Here is a 21,004-nt window from a genome sequence, read left to right as displayed (position 1 = left end):
GAGGACTAATAATGCTCATTAGAGCTGTCCTAATCAATTTTTCATGGTAGAGGGGTTACGCAAAATGTGAAAGCTTCTCTTGTAACTAACCCACAGAAAACTATCACCTGACAGTTCTCATCACCTTTACGGAGCATTTAAGCGTCTTTCAGCTTGTTTTGCTCTAGGGTCGAAATTCACTGTTTAGATTGACTCCCACCACTCTCAGTGGAGTCCTCCTCTCGAAAAAAACTCCATTTATCGCAAAATAGTTTTTACACTTGTGCAATGTAGTAAGGCGAAAGAAAAAACAAACTATTTCGCAAAACTACAATGGAAACACTTTTGGGGCTTTTATACATCACATGATGCTATGGCTATGTGCTTGTTGGTAGGAACTGGCTCCCTCAGGCATGATGCAGCAGGCGCCACAAAAAGAGTTACTGCATCACATAACTCTTCAAAGGTTGAGTGGATCATCGGGAAGTTTTGAATCCACAACTCCTCCGTCAAATTGTCATGTTGGTCATGTTTTGAACATCGTTGCAGTAAATCTTGGAATGACAAGTTTTGTGCAAATCTGTAATGGAAACCTGTCTTGTGTTTTCTGAACATGTAAAAAGGCAACTTTTTCCTAACATGTTTGCCAATGTCATGTTTACAACATGTTTTACAACCTTTGTGCTGTCCCAGAGTTGTTAAAATTATGCTGGTTCAAAAACCAAAATTATATTATTTTGCCGTACTTTGGTATCGCATGGAAAAAATATGAGCGCCTGGCCCATGCTTGGACTGTGAGACGGGATCATGGTTGGAATCAAATATTTTGTGGACAATAAGCTGCAGCATACTGGTCTGCATATACACTCCTGTTTGACTAAAGTTTACTTAAAAAAAAAAAAAAAGTGGGTATAGTTCTGACAGGGAAGGGACACCGCAAAATATTCAGGAATGGACTAATTTATGCTTGATTTTTATGGGATCTATTTACAACATATAGTTAGGATTCCTATTCTAGGGGCTAATTTTATTTACTATATATCAACTATCCATCCACTGTCTGGTGAGATATTTCACCAAGGGCGAGACAGACATTAAGAGATGTCTCCAGCATGTCTTGTTTCCTCTGTCTCATCCTACTGATAAGTGCCTTCTTTTTAAAGGCTTTCAGTCCTCAGATAGCCTCAAAAATTGATCACGAGGACTCTGATGAGAACAAAATAACTATCATTTGGTGTCAATTTTGGCCAATTACACCCACCACAGGATGTGAGTAGGTGTCGCTTCATTTTCAGTCTTGGCAGCTACTTATTCCCAAAAACATCTCATTAAAGGCAGCCGTCAGTCTCTGTTCTGTAATTTTGGTGTTTGGATAAAATCCATCATAAAAAAAGCCTTGTGGTGCTGTGAACAATGAATTTCCTCTCTGCGATGACAGTATGGCTCTGTCGCTTTCTTACAGGCTCTACAAGCTGCTCGCTAACTTCCTCCCTGCTCATGTGGCTTCCTGGCAATCAGCCAGACCCCCTCTCTCTCTCTCAACATCTCAGCCCGCTGTGCTGCCTGTCCCGTGTGAGACAGGAAGCAAGGCCCTATGGACAGTGACCTCACCGCAGGAAGAGTGTGTGTACTGTATGTGCGTGCAGAATTGTAACTGTATTGTCTTCAGATACTTCAGAAAGCACAAAACATAATTAAAAAATAAAAATAAAAAACTCCACTTTTCATATTTTCAGAGCAATTTTTAATGTGTACATGTCCAGCATGGCTTGTTAACACACTCAACTAGAGGTAAACACACAACAACACAAATGTATAAAATTTTACATTTTCTACAGAGAAAAAAACCCACTAACAACCAATCAAAAAAAAACTAATTGGAATGTTATTCACAAAAAAAATATCCTATCAAGTTTGGAGAGAAAAAAAAGCACAAATAAAATCAAAATTAAAAATAAAAATTACCAGACAAACAAAAATCTAATCAGTTTTGATCGACTGCTGCTTTCTTTTTTTTCCATTTTTGTTTTTCAGAAAGTCACTGAACCATTACTCAGGTAGTAAAGAAGAGAGGCCTATTGTGAGATATTTCTACTATCAATGATCAGCACAGAATCGTCTGAATCCAACAAAATCTACTGTCTATTGTAGCTGCAGTCAGTGGATGAACACTTTTCTTGAGTGGGCTGCTCAACAGTTCGGATGCCTGCGTGAAGCACCACGAGAGCTGCACTCGTTCCAGGGCAAAGCCGCGACACATAAGCTGAAAGTCACTTGTCAGCCATCTTTTCCGTCTCATCCGCAGCGGCGAGGAGTCGAGTGGTCATTTAAAATGAGTGGCTTCAGAGTGGATGGGGGTCAATGAGCAAGGTGAGATGCACTCTGGGAAAAGAGAGAAGCATCTGGACAACCCACGATCCTTTGGGTTTGAGCCATAATTAAGCCACAGGGGTGACCCGGGTGAAACAGAGACCCAGTCGTACTGTCAGTCTTTTTTTTCCTTCTTTGATCTGTTCAGTCTGTTATTTATTGATCTGGTTTCTCCCAGTAGAGTTCAGACTTTGCACAGGGCTGATGCAATGACTTTGAAGCTTGTGGTTATAAGGAAGTGCAGGGATACACGATGACCACAGGAAACACAAAATGTGCACAGAGAGAAGACCTGCCTTCTGAGTGAGTGTGGAGATGTTCATTAAAATAAAAGACAAAAAAAATGTTCAGAGCCTTAAGAGCAGGGTTGAATGAGGAGTGCTTAGCATGCAGTGTTTACAGAAACACATCCTGAGAGAGATGAAAGCTCAGACAAGCTCAGCATTCCCCGACCTCGCCTTAACTTTGCGTCTTTGCACCTGTGCTTCTAACCAGGTCTCACTTCCTGTTTGTCAAATGTCTTCACTTGGTCAGGGGCCCGTTGGTGTCAAAAAGCACAGAAATACTTTTTTAGCAGTGGTATGAGACTACCTGGGCAGTGGCATTTGTTGTTGCTTAGGGCAACTGCAGTTGTTTTGTTTTTTTGTTATGTAATTTTCTTGTACTTTTTTTACTGATTTCTTGCTAACCTTTGGATCAGTTGCTCATGCCTTTTTTTCTCCATGTTTTTTGGAATAAATCACATTAATTTGCCTGACATTGCATGTTACGAGTATTAATTGACAAGCCATCCCTAAATGTCCAAGACTGACACAGGAGGGGCATCTAGTGCGACATATTATCACAGGCAACTGACCAAGTATTTGACAAGCTGGGAGTGAGAGTGTTGGAACTTCAAAATGAACGGGGTATTAACATAAAAAAAACAAAAAAAAAACAACTTTGCAACTTTGAACCCAAAGTGACACCATGTTGCTGCGTTCAACAAACCAAACAGGTACAGTGTTTTCTTTAGTGAATCCCTCCACAGTGTTAAATGTTGCTGAACAAGGTTCTAAAAACAGACGTCTGCTGTGTGAGGCTGGACCTTGGACTGGACTAGTTTCCTAAAGGGGGTGGAGGAGGAGAGAGAGGAAGGTGATGTTGGGGAAGACAATAATGTGTTTGTGTGTGTATGAGGGAGAGAGAAAATAGGGGGAGGAGAAAGAGAGTGTGTGTGTGTGAGAGAGAAGGCCATTGTTGTTATTATGATCCCCTCGGGCTTACAGGGCTGGGCTGAGTATGTGGAGGGGGAGAGAGAGTGTGGGAGATTTACAGTCAGAACACAGGCCTCGCTTATGGAGAGCAGAGCTGATTAAGTGAACACCTCGACACACACACAAACACGCATCAATCAGCCGCGTTGGAAAACCTGTCACTGCTTCTAGCCGTGCGGAGACAATGAGCATCAAACCGCAGAGAATCTCTCAAACTGCTGAATCGCACAAACTGTGATTTCAAGTTAAAGACTTTTTTCAACTTTCAAGTGGTTATTTTTTTTTTTTTTTAAGTGGTTCACTCCCTATAGATTCGCTGTCCCGAGGTTACAGAGGAGAAAAGGAGGGTTGATAAACAAGAAGAGCGCGTACAAATGCTGCGTCGAGTGCAGTGAGTCGACATTTTCTGAGCCTGTCCAGACACCGGGCTGTCTGAGCGCTCATTGATGTGCCTGCAGGAAGAACAGGACAGGAGAGGATAGAGGGAGCAGAGGGGGAGGTGGTTGGAGGGGGTGCTTTTAACGCTGATTAGCTACGTCCGCCAACCACCCCCCCACTCTTCAACCCAACCTCTGATGGCGAGGAGGTGAGCGATGGACACAGGACACCGTTTCCTGGCAACCGCTATTGACCGGCCACAGATCAATCTCCAGACTTCTGGTGACGGCTGATTATGCGTCTTCCTTTTTCTTCCCGTCAGTGAGTGTCCTGTTAGCTTTGCCTGCGTTAGGTGTCTCACCTCAGCCTGTCTGCACCTCGCTGGAGGTATCCGCCTGTCGACATGTGGCGCTAAAAGAGAGACGGATGAAGCACGGATGCTTGTTTTTTTGCATCCCTCACAAGCACGGTTGTTTGTGAGGGATGCAAAATGGGTAGATTCACATGCAAAGCACTTCTTTCAAAAGATCTGTGGCCCACTGGAAGCTAAAGTTTCCTCTTTGACCAGGGCTACTCTTGAGCTAAGAGGAGAATCTGGGTCACATGAGCCATTGCCAGTAGGATAGAGCCATCAAAGTCCTCTCTCTCTTTTACCCCTCCTTATTGTTGAGATCCAAACTTTGAAAGCTCAGGGAGAAGAGATCAGCCTGCCCCTCCCCCTCTTTTCACTTGTCTCAACCACAAGAAATCCAGTCTCTCCTCACCCTCCCCGTCCACATCTGTAACCTGAGCCGGCTGAGCTCAGCCCCCTCTGGTCAGATTGGCAGCTTACTTCTCAGATAAGCTTTCCTCCCATTCATATTTGAAGTGGCACTCTAAAGCCCCGCACACTCTCTTGTTTCAGGCTGCTTTGTTGACTTAAAATCGACTTTTTATTGAACAACTAGTGATGATGAGATGATTTCATGTTTCCCGCTGCTGCTACACTTATTGAGTATTTTGAAAATATTTCACAAGAATAAGGTTAATTTCATCTGACCTGAGAAATTCTTAAAAAAATGTATTCTCAAATGGGTCAGAAAATTTGCTTGTCTTTGATTTACGTTGTTTTGCTTCTTTTGAGAAAAACAAATCTAAAAAACAAGCTGTAGCCCCTTTGCCTACCGTAGCGTAGAACTGCCAGGCCAGAAAAAACCCCACAAAAAACAAAACCTGACCAGTATCAGGTCATAACATGAAAAGTTTCTTGTTACAACAAAATATTTTTCACATTTTCACAAGAAATTTTCACGTTATAGCAAGATTTTTTTTAATGTTATAACAAGAAATGTTTCTTGTTATAAATAAATATCTTTAAAAAAAATCTTGTTTTAACAAGATATTTTTCATATTCTGCGAAAATAAATGAAAATCAAAGGCTATAAAAATTAACAGTAAAAATAGCAGCCAAAGTTCAACATCTTTTAAAACTGACAGAGTTCAGATGGACATTTTTCTGTACCCTTTTTCCCCATCTCTGTTCTTGCAAGATGAAAAGGGCCCAGGGAGTGTTTTGGTTTTCAGGAGTTCAAGGTTTAGTTTAGGGGTTGCAAGGGGTTAACAGCAATATTGTTTTACTTCTTTTGAGATAAAAAAAAGAAATTTTTTTCAGGATAACATACCGTAGACTCTTAACTACTATTTAACAATGTTTTAACAATGTGGGGACTATTTTACAGCAACTGTTTTTGCAAACTCTGTTTGGGTTTTTTTGTTTTTTTTTAGATTTTTCAGTGCGTTTCAATGGCAGCCATTGGCGTTCATTAATTTTCTTCCAATATAAATATCAGAAAGCAAACTCTAAAAAACTTGCTTGAGGTGCCTCATTCATCCAAGTGAATTATTTTTGCATTTTTATAGTCTCTTACTTTTATATTCTACAAAGATTAATAGAAATCATTGACTGCCTGGAAAAATACAACACATACTGAATACAACATTTTTTTTAAACTGATACAGTAAGTAGTTCATATTGACATTTTCTGTACCTTTTTTTCCCATCTCTGTTCTTGTGAGATGAAAAGGGAGCGGGGAGTGTTTTGGTTCTGGGAGTTCAAGGTTTAGTTTCGGGGTCGCGGAGGTTAACAGCATTCGCACACACCTGCTGTTTTTTAATGAAGAGGATTAGTCTTTGTTCACATGAGCTTGCCTGGCCTGAGCCCACCCCGATGCTTCCAGCTTTGTTTTATATATTTACAGCAGATAGACCGCAGGTCATCTGTAAAGTCTCTCAAATTGTCCTTTTAGAAAAACACTAACAGTAAAAAGTCCATTACAAATTGCACGGTACATTAGCTGCACCCGGCCACTGCTGTGTTACACTTATAGTGCTCCATCCTGTTCTGGAGTTAAAGGCTGCGGCTTTGCTTTGTTTCTCCCTTGTTTTATGTCACGCACACACACACACATACACACAAACAGACGCAATGAATGCTCCCTCTCTTGTGTTATTTCACAGTGAGCTGACTCTTTAAATTAACCATTAGTCCGTCTCTTCTCTTGCACAAAGAAAAGGTCTTATTGTTGACTGAGAGGAAGCTCACAGAATTAGCCACATAAATGAAAGTTAAGGGAAGAGATCCCCTGTAAAGTCTGAACCCTTTCAGCCAAGGAGGTCTTTAAAGGGTTTCCAAATAAGGAAAAGAAAGACGGTGGACCCATTGTCTGACTGTGTGAGCACAAGATAAAGAAGGAAAACAAGTCAGTCCTTATTTTTAAAGCCACAGTTTCTATGTGATAATATAACATTGATCTTTTTCTTAAAAACTGGAGGCATGGGGAAACAGCTTCCCTGGCTAAAGTTTCCTTTTTTCCCCCTTTCTTTGCAATTTACAGGACATTTAGTGTTGCTGATTGTCTTTTTTCCCTGTTTTTTTTTTTTTTTTAAACCAATTTGCTCTCGTCTCAAGGGTTAAAATTCTTGTGAAATAAGTCTGAATTCAACACAGGAAAACTGAAGGCGATCCAAGTTTCAAAGGGTTAAAAATAAGATCTAAATTGTAGTAAAAATGCACATATTCTTTAAAACCAAAGTGGTGTTTGTATGACAACGACTGCGAAACAGCCGAAGCCTCATCACTGTCAGAGGGAGTCAAAGGGAGGGTAATATTTGGGCTCAAGGCAGGCCTCAAAATACCTCTTAATGTCAACTACAGTGACAAGTCTGTTGTGACTAAAAGCCTGTTTCTCTCTAAGTCACCTCCCACCACATGACACTCTGTACTGCAGAGCAAAGGAAGAAGAAGAAAAAGGAGATAAGGAGGGAGGATCACTACCGAGCCCTGCTAGAAGCACAGTGGTCCGTCTATAAATCACTCTGTCTTTTCAGACCCTTTGCATTTCTTTCTTTTGTTGCAAGTGAGATAGCAAAAGCAGATGTCAAGTTATCGGAGAGCACAAAGCCTCTACTGAGATTAGAGGGCGGAGGAAGGCGGTGCGGGCAGAATAGAAGGGAATTCCTGGTTTAGAAATAATAATAATAATAACAACAAATAATCACACAAAATGAACCAAAACAAAAACATGAAAAAAAAACAATGTGCAAACTTCTCTCATATAAATAGACTACAGTCAACGCATTGTAGAGCACCATGGGAGGCAGAGGAGGTTAGGGTGGTGTATGTGTGTGTGTGTGTGTGTGTGTGTGTCAGTACAGTATTGGATCTTCTACCACAAGAGCTGCAGGAGCCACTGAGCACAGAGACGTGAGACAGATGGAGGAGGGATGGATTAGAGGACGGGTGGTGGTGTCTAAGATTTCAATTGAAGTTCAAAGTTCAGTGTCCCCCTAATGTAGAGGGTCAGACCCAGTCCTGCAGTGAGCGCTTGCAGTGCACCAGCAGTCGCGGCGCCCCTTTGCTCTGCAGCGTGTTTATGATGGCATAGATCAGTCCCAGGATGCACAGCACCAGGACCAGTGGGATGGTTACCATCAGGATGTTCATGGTCCGCTCCTCGCTGTCGTCCACCTTCAGCACCACGTCCACCTCGTTGGTGTCTTCCTCGTGGCCCTCGCGGTAGTCTTCGTCTTTGTCATCCGACCCTTTACCTGTATCTTTGTCTGTTCCGCCTCGATCCGTTCCCTCTCGGTCCTTGCCCTTGTCGCCATCCCGTCCGTTCACGTCCGGGTTGAACGGTGGGCGGTTCACATCTGGGTATTTGCGTCCTGAGTCCGTGTCTGTGTCTCTGTCTGGGTCCAGGTCCACGCTGCAGCCCATGAAGTCTTTCAGGATGGACTTGGGGTAGCCTGGTTCGCTCTTCATGCGGTGGTTGTCAAATTTCCAGTACTTGGAACCCTTGTAGAAGTAGGTGTAAGCTAGAGAAGGCAAGGAGAGCAGACGACGTCAGCAAACACAACGATCTGAAGACGTACAGTTTAAAGCAACATTTCGACATTTTCTCAAACTCTTATCAAGACTTTGATGAGAAGATTGATGCCACTTTCATTATTTAGCGAGGTATTACTCCTATACTACTCCTATAAAATATCAAATTGATTATTTATTCAAAACATTTTCATGTATAAATGTAAAAATGTTTCCATTCAATAAAAAACACTCTTGGAGACTGGATCCGTCCTCTCTATTTTCACTCTAACCAAATACAGCAAATCAAAAGACTCTTCACATTCAGGCTCAAATACACACACACACACACACACACACACACACACACACACACACACACACACACACACACACACACAAACACACACACACACACACACACACACACACACACACACACACACACACACACACACACAGAGAAGCCACTATTCTTGTCTCAGCTCACCTCCATCGTCGCTGAGGAAGGCCCCCTTGGGCGAGGAGGGCACTGATGATCCCCAGACGCTGATTGGTTTCGGGTAACCTCGGTCAGCCAAGCGGGACTGCTCGTTGAAGCGCCAGTACCTGTGGCCAGTGACAAAGAAGATGTTTTTTAACTGTCCGAACAAGAATATAGCAGACTTGTGAAGAGTAAAATTTCCCCAGAACATTCAAATCTGTCTGCGTGTAAATGCACTATTAAACCTGAATAAAGTCGGCCAGTCAAACTGTGCTTAGTGAGTTTATCAAATTCTCAGACCTACAGTGTAATTATTTTCCAATGAGTATTTTCTCAGATATGTTAGCCCTTCATACACTTGAGTTATTTCTGCTCTACAGCAGCTCGTACTGTTCAGAGAACTTTCTAACATTGTTAACAAAGAGCTGAACAAATGCAGCTGCTGCTATACATCTAGTATAGCTTAACCCTTTGTCACCGCAGAAAACTGGCTTGATTTATTTTAAAAACATGAAGAAAACACTTAGCAACAAAAGATTCAATGACTCACAAATTTGCAAGATATTAGTAAAAATGTACAAGAAAATCAGTAAAAAAAAAAAAAAAAACAACCAACCAAAAAAAGGGAAAGTAAACATCAAAAAAGGCAAACAAGACTTTGAAAAGTGTTTAAAAAACCCTTAATTTTAACATAACATAATATAACTTTAAATATGTAATTATGCTAATTATAATATAGTTGTCCTAAGATTTAAAAAAAAAATAAATCTTAAGACATTTTCCACTAGCTTTTATTTTTATTTTTTAAATCTACGATATTTTTGTAATTTGTGAAACATTTCTTACCATGTTGCCGATGATTTTTTCCTCATGTTTTTGAAAGAAATCTAACCAATTTGCTTAGGGTTTAAAGCTTTAAATTTGTGATGTCCCTCAAGGTTTCAAAGGGTTAATACTCACAGGGCAATGCTGTGAGCACAAACTGTTCCTGTGATCTCAGTCATTTCAGTCTTGAAATCAAAAGTCTGAGCAGTGTTTGTCTTTGCATCAAAGAGTCGTGACACTGTGTCTGCTGTCCATGTGAATAAAGGCAGGTTGGTGATTAGAGTGGACTGTTTTGAGGGGAGGGGTGGGACGCTCTGCTGTGATTGCTTGTTAGGTCATTAGCTGAATTTGACCACAGACACAAGCTTTTTTCTGCTATCACTGATGGTTGTTTAATTCATCACAAAACATCATTTTTTATAAACTCTTCATCTGTGGGTTGTAGAGGCAGTCACGGCCTGTGAGAGCAGATCCAGGACCCACAGAGCATGCTGGAGGCTCCATATCCAGGGATGTGAGGACAACAGCGGGGACTCAGACCCCGCAGACCTCCTGCACTCTCTCTGGTTCTTTAACATGTTTTGCGGGGCCCTGTCTCTCCATGCACTCACTCTGACAGCCTCTTCATCCGGTATGCAACGGGGGCCCTGCCTTTACTCTCAGCCGGCAGACTCCCACAGCCCCTTAGTAGCCTCCAGCAAGCCCCACTGACCCGCACTGTGTTCTGCTCCTCTGCCCAAAAACCAGACGGAGTGCGGCGGGGCCCACGCCCACAGCCGAGGGTCTTCTGCAGGTTTTCCTCCAGTGTCCACATACCCCAGGATGTGGAGCTGTGCACTTTGCCATTTTGTTTTCCCGGGAAATAGTGCGCTCCTGATTTCCAAACACTGGTTCACTATGATTGGACGAACAACGCTTCGCACTCAAGTCAATCACATTGGGATCCACCGTCCCAAACCATCCATTCTAGCATCGACCATAATGCTGATCTTTCATACATACATCACTGTAAAATCTGACAAGTTGATTCTACTTAAAAAAAGAAAAACTAGAAAAAAATGTGGGTAAATGTAACTATTAGTCTTAATTTAGGTTTACTTTATATGTAATTGTTAAGTTTAATTAAAATTTAAATTTATTTACTTAATTTTGTGAATACGTTGCAACTTAAAAATAAGATGAGTTAAATCTATATCTCTAAGTTTTAGTAACTTCAGTAAACCAAGTTTACTGTGCTATATATCTGGATTCTGGATTTTTTTGACTTGCTGTAAGTGGGAGCAGCTTTTGTGGGGTCTTGGTCAAGCAAAAGTGTTGGACTGACAAACTAACACACCCCTCCATAAAGCAAAACTGCTAGTATTGCTACAAAATAAATAAATAAAATAAATATGACGACTGCCATCCATGTATTTGGGCATATGCAAATCATTCTGAATTTTGTGATCGAGCTTAATGTGTAAAAGTCTGCCATAGAACTGGTCAAACTAGTGATATACCAGTACATAATATACTTATTAACCCTTTGAAAACAGAGTAAACTGTGACCCAAAACTTACCAAATATTAGTAAACAGTACAAATGTATTGCAATTTGTGGAACATTTCTTGCTAAGGTCTCATTGCTTTTTTTTTACCATGTTTTTTTTTTTTTTTATTGTTACAGAAATTGGACCAATTTGCCCACATTCTGAAGGTTTTAATACTAAAGGAGTCTGAAAAGCAGCACAGTGAAAGTGATGCCACTCCAGTTCAAAGGGCTAACTGGGAAGTAGGTGAATGACACTGGATTTCACATTGATGTAGACAGGTTAAAGGCTACGTTACCAGTCTCCTTGGAAGAAGTAAGTGTAGCCCGACGGCTCCCACCAGATGGCTGTGTCTATTCGGTCGTACGGAATATCTTGTCCATAATCAACCAGCTCCATTGGATAGCCCTGCTCCAGGTTAGCCTCCCTAAAAAGCCAGAATCTGTTCGCTGGAGAGGAAAGGACAAGTAGAGGAGAACAAGTGCTTAATGATCCTTTATGGTGCATACATCTGTACATTCCTCATCCAGCCCCACTCACGGCCCTTATAGACTCTGGAAAATGTTAGCACGCACAATTATACTGCACATGTCATGTACACTTTATTACACACACGTCCACGGACACAAGAACAGATGTGTCCGTGCACACTCTGCTCATGCACGCACATTTTAATTTGCTGGCACAGAAAATGTCAAATAATTGAAACTAAATGAGAAATAAAAAGAGAACAATAGGGACAATCAGAGAGAGCAACCCAGCATTTACACACTTGTAAATTATATGAAAGCAATAATGATTTGCTGGCGAGCAATCAAGAAACACAGCAGAAATGAGTTCATCATCGACTAAGGAGTTTTGGTTTAGCTTGTAATTATCCATTAGGAGCGCCTTGTCTCATGTCGGGCCGAAGCAGATTTCTCGCTGAAGGGAAGGTTTTATTGTGTTTGACTGTGTCAGACAGGGGGACTCCGTTCCTCCTGGCACCATTACATCTCTCCTCTTGGCTTCAATTCCACTTTTCCCCTCCCTTTTCTCCCCCACCACCACACCCACCAATCCACCCACCCACGTCCGGCCCCTTTGCTCCTTGTTTAAAATGAAAGCTCTACACTCAGCATCTGGAGAGAACAAGAGGTTGATGCAATGCTTCCCAGGGTTCCTGCGGCGCTCAGCCCTGATGTAAAATCCCATGACTTATTTCCATGACTTTCCATAACTACGCCGGAGCGCTTCAGTGACCTACAGATCTGATTTCTTCCTGCTGTGAAACCGATGTTTCTCTAAAGGGATAAACACTTTGGTTTCTATTACAGTTGGGCTTGTTTGGGATAAAGACAGCTGTGAAATCTCTGGATAATACAACAGCTGTGTAAGATGAGTGGATACATCATTTTAAAATAGATTTTTAATAAATACCAATATTTTATGTCTAATATTTCCAAAATCCATTAGGCCCTTTATGCATCCATCCATTCATCCTCATTAATATAAATTAACTTGCATTAATCAATAGGATGATTCTGCCAAATTTTGACTTTTTTTTCACTTAAAAATCTCCAAATTAAATTTGGCAAATAACAGTTCAGCATCCATAGAATGGACTTAGAGTTTTTAAACTTGGCCTCTAAACTCTGGCCTTGACGCTCGCCGCTTGGAAAAATCCAGTTTTGCACAACAGAGAGTGGGAAGTGACGATAACAATTTCCTCCAAATGTAAACTGTGATAGTTGTGGGTTTTATTGTTCACCATTACCACTAACTGAATGTAACATGTATGCTGTGAAACGTGTCTATCTCAAAATCACACAAGTCAGCTCACAAAGCATTCACAGGAACAAGAAGACTTAAGTCAACAAGAACAAGAATTACACGAGAATTACCGCCCCACAGTTGTATGCCTTTACACACCAGTCAAATTACACTTACACTTTTCATCCATATCTGTGAAAACATGTCACCATTTCAGTATCTGACCAAATGTCTGCCCTTCTGTTCCTGACATATGACACTGAGTCATGGCCAGAAATGTGAACTTAACTTACTTTTGAACATAAGATGGCATCACTTCATCAATTTATCCTCCCAGCCATTAATGTAAAATATCTTAATTACATGTGAATTCTTGAGTTATGGTGAAAAACAGACTTTGTAAAGCATAGTGACCTTGACTTTGACCTCTAACCACCAAATTTAACTCGGTTCATTGACATTTGTGCCCAATTTGGAAAAATTTCCTCAAGGCCTCTTCAAATATTCACATGAATGTGAAGGACACAAGGTTATGGTGACCTTGATCTTTGAACACCAAAATCTAAGTTCATTGTTGACACAAATTGGACATTTGTGCAAAAAAACCCAAAAAACCCTCAAGGTGTTCTTGAAATATCACATTCACAAGGATAAGACTGATGCAAAGTCACAGTGACCTTGACCTTTTACCCTTGACCACCAAAATCTAACCCTTCATCCTTGAGTCCAAGAGAATGTTTTTGCCAAATTTGAAGAAAGAGTACCTGGGGCCAGATAATTAGAGATACTGATGTTCCCATCTGGCAACTTAAGTCACTGTTGTGTGCATTTTTTCCTTTTTGTTACTGTTATAGGATAAACATGGTTGTCTCTATGTCCGGCTTTTTTTTTCTTTTCTTCTTTTTTTTCCTATATGTGGGTTATGTGGTTTTGTTAGTTAGTTTGTATTTGTTATTTTTTGTAATGAATATTATTAATATTAATTTTTTAAATAAAATAAATTTATAAATAAAAATTTGAAGAAATTCCCTCATGGTATTCCAGAGACATTGCATTTACAAGAATGGAATGATAAGACAGACAACAAGCAAATATAATGCCTCCGACCACAGCTATTGCTGGCGCGGACGCAGAAAAAATGTCTCAGCTAATTATCTAAATAAAATTTAATTAAATTAAATTTGGGAACAACTTTTCAGCCAGCCAGCACACCTAACACTGACTATATTGTCAGTGTAGAATATGTTTACTGTTGGTGTGTCTAACAGCAGGGAATGACGATAATAACGTCCCCCCACAGGGAACAGGAGACTGTAGTTGTGGGTTTTATTTTCCAATGTTTCTGCTGATTGGATGTGAAAATGTATGCTGTGATACTTGTCTATCTAAAAAATCACACAAGACAAAGCTCACAAAGCATTCTCAAGAACAAAAAACACTTGCCCACATTTTGCTAAGGGCCACAGGAACAAGAACGGATAAAAAGAAACTCAGATTGAGAAAGGATTGCTGTCTTCATGCTGAAACAGTCATTGACTATTCTGATTGATCCATTTAAAAGTCTGCCTTTGTCTATCCTTCTCTCAGGTCTGCCAGTCCTTCCCTCCTTTTTTTCTTTCCTTCCTTTTCACTCCTCTTGTTCTCTCTCTGCTAATGGCTTGCAGCCAAGTGTCACACTGAGAGGCTTGCCGATGACATCATCCTCCTCATCAACAGCTGCCCCAAAAGCCTGAAGCTCTCAGACTCAGGCTGCATTAAAGACTAGGTTCTTTTTTTGTTCACCAACTTTATCCACCGTTAAGACTATTCTCAGTGACTCACGGCACAAATAATGAGCTGTGCTAAAAAAGATTCATATTCTGCATGTAGAATACATTATGCACTTACTTTCTCGAGGAGGTGGGGGGATGTATATCTGCAACATAATCTGAAGAAGATGAAAAAAAAGTTCCAGAATCTGTTTTATTGTTAATATATGACAGGATTAAGATATGGGGGTTTGAAATGACCATGGAGCATTATAAATGTATTTAGGCTGTAAAAAAGAAACCAGATGGTGGATGGTTTTTCTATGCAGGAGATAATGTAAAAGGGTATATTTATGCTCCATATGCTAGTGATATGAACCCTCCATAACTGGAGCATTGCATTATCTTATCTCCAGAGAGGAAATGAGAAGAATATTTTTACCTTAAATGGCTGACATGTTGCTAGAGTGTTCCTGCAGCTAGAAGCAAGTTAGATTTCAGACTTTTAAAGGCTCTTTTAATGCCACTGGGAAGTTTTAGACTGTTCTTTTTAATAACCAAAATTGAAGAAAGAGAATTTTCATTTTGCCCAATGTTTATTATGACGTAAAACATTAAATTTCTTTTTTCCAGTGGAAAAGTTTGATTATCTGCGTCAAATGTTGAAATAAAAACCCTTTTGTTAGTGAAACACATGGCAGAAAATGAATATATTATCATAAAAGTATCTATTTGCTTTATTGTGTCTAGTTTCATTGGTGTTTTTCAATGTGAGATTCAACTGCTTGAATGAATTTAAAAAGAGGAATTTATTAAATTATGTAAAAAAAAAAAAAAAAGATGTTACCAATTCTTTGAATTTTTAGAATGCAATGTCAAGGAAAGGAGAAAAGGATTCATAAGACTTTTGAAAAAAATAATTTAACACGTTTTAATACCAATTAAGGGCTTATTTTATATCAATGCCTTTTTAAACTTTTTAAGGATCTGCAGGAACCCTGTGCTATATACGGTATGTAAGACCTTGTGTGAGATGTTGTGAATCTAACTTTGATTGTGTACTGGCACAGAAGAGTAAACAGCATTGCTTCACTGGAAACTGAATCCAAACACTGGAGTTGTTTGTCATTGAGCATAGCAGTGCTGCGAGACAAAGTTTGTATGTTACTTTCCTGCATACTGTAAGGCAGCTAGTACTCTAATTTCAAAAGTGGTCATATTCTCAAAAGCCATTGTTGATACTGAAAGTCTGTCGTGCTCTAAAAGTGACAGCTAATAATACCAGAAGACGATTATTTGGAACAAGCCCGGGGCCTGTATTTACAGCAACAATAACCAGAAACACAGCAGATATTTTCATTCCCTGAAGGAGAAGTTGCAGTTCACAAGCTAAGATAAGGGTATAGATGAAGAGGTGAATGTGAATCAATCAGTCTGATGATCTTTCAAAACAAGTGACCACATTTAAGAACCCCCCCCCAAAAAAACAAAAAAACAAAAAGCAAAACAAACAGGAGGAACTTATTAAGAAAATTGTGAAATGGTGGTAAAAAAGATCCGGGTCCAGGCACTCAGGATGATTTGAAAAGCATAAAAGGCCTTGAGGCCCTAAAGAAGGTGCAAGCTGTTGGAGGATTTTTAATGTTTTAACCCTATGAATTAAAGGCCTTTATGCTTTTCAAACCATCCTGAGTGCCTGGACCTGGATCTTTTTTACCACAGTTCAAGTTCCTCCTGTTTTTACTCTTATGAGCACCTGTAGTTTGAAGGACACCAGATGCGCTCCTGTTGTACCATAAGAATTTAAGAATTTTTACAATTGCATGAGAGTGAAGTATAGTTAGTATTATTACACATCATTCAGTACTTCTCAGACCTGAAGGATAAAAGGTAACAGGAGTTGACAAGTACAGGAGCTGACCAGTTATTCTCTGCTCTTGTTGTTTATAGTTGGGTTGCAGCACTATGAGATATTCACAGTAAGACAACCATCTCAGAAAATGACATGTTTTCATGCTATCACACTATTATTATTATTATTATTATTATTATTATTATTATCATTATTAGTGGTGGTAGTAGAAGTAGTCTTAGTAGTAGTAGTAGTATCAGTTATAACACAGACATGGTTTAATTGGTCATCTAACTGACTCTAACTTTTTTTGGTTTGTTTATTTGCTTTTATACTGTAAAAGCCTTGTATTCTTCTGTATTTCTTTGTTTTTAAGTTAAATGTTGTATGTACCTTGGCCAAATTGAAAATGAGGCTTCCCCCTCAGTGTGTTTTCCGAGGCTTTAAATAACATAAATGAATGAATGAGCCTTAAAGGAGGCTTTGTATTGACAGAAACTTCAAATAATTTTTAATAAATGAGTGTGTGTCTGAAAATAAATTTTAAAAAGTCATACATCTCCAATTTGAATGAAATAAATTAGGAGGAAAAAAGGGACAGCTCCTTTACATGTGAGCAGCACTACAGCATGTTAAATTAGGGGCAAAATGAAAACTGACACCTGCTGTGAGCTTTTAAAATAATGTTCTGTGATTATTAACAATTAATGTATACTGTGAATGAACAACAGTGCAGCCAGGCTGCTCCTGTCTGTGCATTTAACTCATTAATGTCTGCTTCCCCCGAGCCACAGAAGTTTGTGTGTGAGTCTCATGAGAGTTTCAAGTTATAAAGCAGACACCTACCTTGACTTGCACTGCCTGTGCTAGGCATTTACACTGATAGCAGTCAGTTTTCAAACTATGGTATTCCACTGCATATTCCCTTTACAGTCATGAGTAATGAGCGATCAGTCATAATCATTCAGGCCATTTGATTTTTTTAACCCCCACTAGTCACTGTAATGTTTTCATTTTGGTGTCACAATTGCTTCATCTAACTTATGTGGAGACAACATAAACAAGTATACAAGAAACGTGTTTACCAAACGTAAAACTGGTGACCTCAGGTGATGCAAAGCTTGTTTTCTGTTACAAAACCAACAATATAAATACATGCAGCAAGGTACGGACCAGTGTGACCTTCAATGCAAGTAAATCTAAATCTCTGTCTTCATCCACAAAAAATGTATGCGTGTGTGTTTGCTGCTTACCTTTAAAGAAGACGAACCTGCCGTCATGTCTCTCATAGGCAGCATCTATGTCTCCAGGCAGACCCCTCCAAAAGTGACTGATGGGCATGGGGTAGTTATCCAGAACCCTGTTCCTACGCACCCGCCAGAACCAACGGCCCTGAGGAGACATAATTTAAGAATGTGTTTGAATTCGCATTATTTTTTTTATCACAGTTAAACACAACTTGGAAGAACTCCAGTTGCTCTTTTTTTGTCTTTCTTTAAGAAATACTTCACCCCCAAAATAAATATTTGTATAATTGCTCACCCTGTGTTGCGCTGAATTTGTGACAAAATGTTTGATCAAAAACTGAGAAAATTCTTGACGAATTGAAGCCACAGGCAACTTTGTTTAACAACAGTAAAACTATATCAAACATCACGTTTTCACACAACTCCTGATCAATAAATGAGCTAGAAGGTGGGATTTCAATGGAAAGCACAGGCAAAGCTCAAACATAAGTGCTTGCCAAGGCATGTACCTCATCCATGCGTGAGACTGTTTATGTTTTAACTAGTATGTTTTTTAGCAAAAATGCATGTTTGTGAAGCACTGAGTATAGGACTGGATGAATGCGACTGGGATTATACTGCATGAGTTGTGTGAGAGTGTGTAAACTAATGTTTTTAAATAGTTTTGCTGTTGTTAAACGTGGTCCCCATTTATTTCAATTCATCAACAGTTTTCTCTTTTTTTGGATTCTTTCTTCTCCGTGGAAGCATGTTAAAAAAATAAAGTTTTCTTTTTCAAAGTCAGTGTAACACAGAGTAAATAATTGATATGCAAATGATCATTTTGGGGGTGAAGCATTCCTTTAATTATTGGCTAAGACTCATTCATTCATTCACTCACTCATTTTCTGTAACCTGAGACTCTCTGAGACTCATTGCATACTAATAAATCAGAACCAATACACGAATAAGTTCAAAACTTATGGCGTCATCTCTCATTTACTGTATATCCCCTTGCCCAGCTGATGTTCAGGTACCTGCTATAAAAAAAAGGTATTCTCTTTTGTGATGCCACTGGGCCACTTGTCAGCTCCCGTTTGGCCTGCCTGTGCTTTTTACTTTCAGGTTCTCCATGCTTCACTGGCCCCTCCCACCTCGTTCCGGGCTTCACCTCCCCTGCCACCAGTCTATATAAGCTCGGCCACTCCCAAGAGGGCTCTGTTTCTCCCTCCTGGAAAGCTGGAGCCTCTCAGACACACAACATGGTTTTTGTTTAGATTGTTTGTGTTTGTTTAAGTTAACACTCACACACTTCACGCACACAACACTCCCACCTCACTACTGACTACTTCTACTTCTACATCTTAGTTTGCTTTTGTTGTGTTATCTTTAATAAATGTATTCTTACTTTAAAAGGTTACTGTGTGGCGCTCCCTTCTTTGTTATGCTCTTGAAGGAGCTGGGCATAACACTTTTCATTAGTCAAGTGATTCTAACTATTTGACCCACTGAGGTCCGACAGCGCTGTGCAAATGCTTCATGGTCATCATGCCAGGCAAACTAAGGTCTGCAGGATAACTAGACCAGAACGTACAATAAACCAACAATAGCAGAGCACTGGCAGGCTAATAATAGTCAGTCTCTGCTCTGGTGGCTTTATCATGTCCCCTTATTGCACTCTGTTGATCACTGCTTGATACAAGATAACTTCTGCAAAGAACTGTTAAAGTGATTTCAGCATCAAGTCAGCAGAACAAGGGAAATCACTACTAACACATTTTAATTCGAACGCATAACATTCATATCTTCTCTTTATGCTGCGCACAGATAGATTTACACCAGTAGCCCTCAGACTCATTCATAAGTGGTGAGTCAGTGGCCCTGCTCGTCCTGGATAATGTAACGCTAAAATGCTCAGTGCTGCTTCTTTCTGGCAAGCTCGCCTAGTTTTGTCCTTCACGCAGGACACTCTGGCACACGAGATGGCGCGGCTCTGTACGGAATGGAAGAGAATGGAGATGTGTTGGTGAGAGCTGAGAGAAACAGAAGAGGGCCGAACCGACCAGACTGCCTGCTCTTCGATCTGTGTGGTCTGACAGCTCCTTGCGTTGACCAGATTAAGAGCGAATTGACCATATTAGTCCTCAGCCGAACAGAGCAGATCTCAGTGTGGGAGTCTCGATACTGAAAGCTGCTCTGTGTGCTCTGCTGATTGTCTTTATGTCCAGCCCTCTGCTGTGAGGACATACTAAAAGAGAATAAAAGAAATGACAGCTCCTTTCTTCTTGTAAAAGACAGCACTCTGTGGAGAGGAGAGAGTGGTACTGATGTGCTACAGATTCCTCCTACTCATACAGTAGTAGGCAGCGATGAGCTAGTCTGTGGGATATACATCTGCACACTGAGCCGGACCAGCTCACTACAACAAACCATCAACAAAAGCTTGGATTGCAATTAAGGGTGGATAAATCTGAAATACTCTGTGTATCATGGCTTGTTCCATGTGGGATATGTAAAACTACTGTAAACTGTAACATCATTTTTGCTGGTTTTAGCCACCGGTGTGAGACTCAATTTGGCGTTCGGTTCTCTCAACTTTATTCTAACAGTATTTATTTTACTTTATTCTAAAAGTATTTTATTTTACTTTGTTGCAAGAGTACTTTATTAAACTTCATTCGAACAGGATTTTATTTAACTTTATTCTCACTATTCTATATTTTAGAACATTACTTTTTTTTTTTTACTTCATTATAACTATTGTATTTAACTTTGTTAGAACAGTACTTTATTTAACTTTATTATAACAATTCTTTATTTAACTTTCTATAATAGTACTTCATTTAACTTTACTACAAAAGTGTTTTATTTCACTTACAGTACTTACAGTCACAACAGTACTTTATTCAAATGTATTATTATTTTTAACAGTACTGTATTTAACTTAATTATAAGAGTGCTTTATTTCACTTCATTATAACTATTTTATTTAACTTTGCTACAACAGTACTTTATTTACCATTAACATAACAGTACTTTAGTTAGCTTTATTATAACAGTACTAGAATAATGCTTTATTTAACTTAATCATAACTATTTTATTTACGTGTTTTATAACAGCACTTTAGTTAACTTTATTATATGGCAGTAGCTACTTTATTAAACTTGATAGTAATTATCATTCATGTTATAATTTAGTATTTTAGTAGTCTACAATTAATACAGGAGATTTGAAAATATCATGATCTGTATTGTGTATCATG

The 21,004-nt window shown here is 39.6% G+C and overlaps 1 protein-coding gene across 1 annotated transcript in view; it reads right to left on the bottom strand.

The window, feature by feature from the left end:
* Positions 1-1,700: 1,700 nt before the first annotated feature.
* mmp15b (matrix metallopeptidase 15b) overlaps positions 1,701-21,004 on the bottom strand; it is a 45,332-nt gene continuing 26,028 nt past the window's right edge. The window contains exons 7-10 of the mRNA XM_042484410.2: positions 17,769-17,907; positions 11,462-11,612; positions 8,817-8,935; positions 1,701-8,337 (exon numbers count right to left, since the gene is read on the bottom strand). Of these exons, the coding sequence (XP_042340344.1) occupies positions 7,823-8,337; positions 8,817-8,935; positions 11,462-11,612; positions 17,769-17,907 (924 nt within the window). The 3' untranslated portion in view covers positions 1,701-7,822. The remainder of the gene's footprint in view (positions 8,338-8,816; positions 8,936-11,461; positions 11,613-17,768; positions 17,908-21,004) is intronic.

Source organism: Plectropomus leopardus, chromosome 1 (genome assembly GCF_026936395.1).
Source record: "Plectropomus leopardus strain MGB_pleo_1.0 chromosome 1, ASM2693639v1, whole genome shotgun sequence".
Lineage (NCBI taxonomy): Eukaryota > Metazoa > Chordata > Actinopteri > Perciformes > Serranidae > Plectropomus > Plectropomus leopardus.
This window is presented reverse-complemented; position numbering and strand designations above follow the sequence as displayed.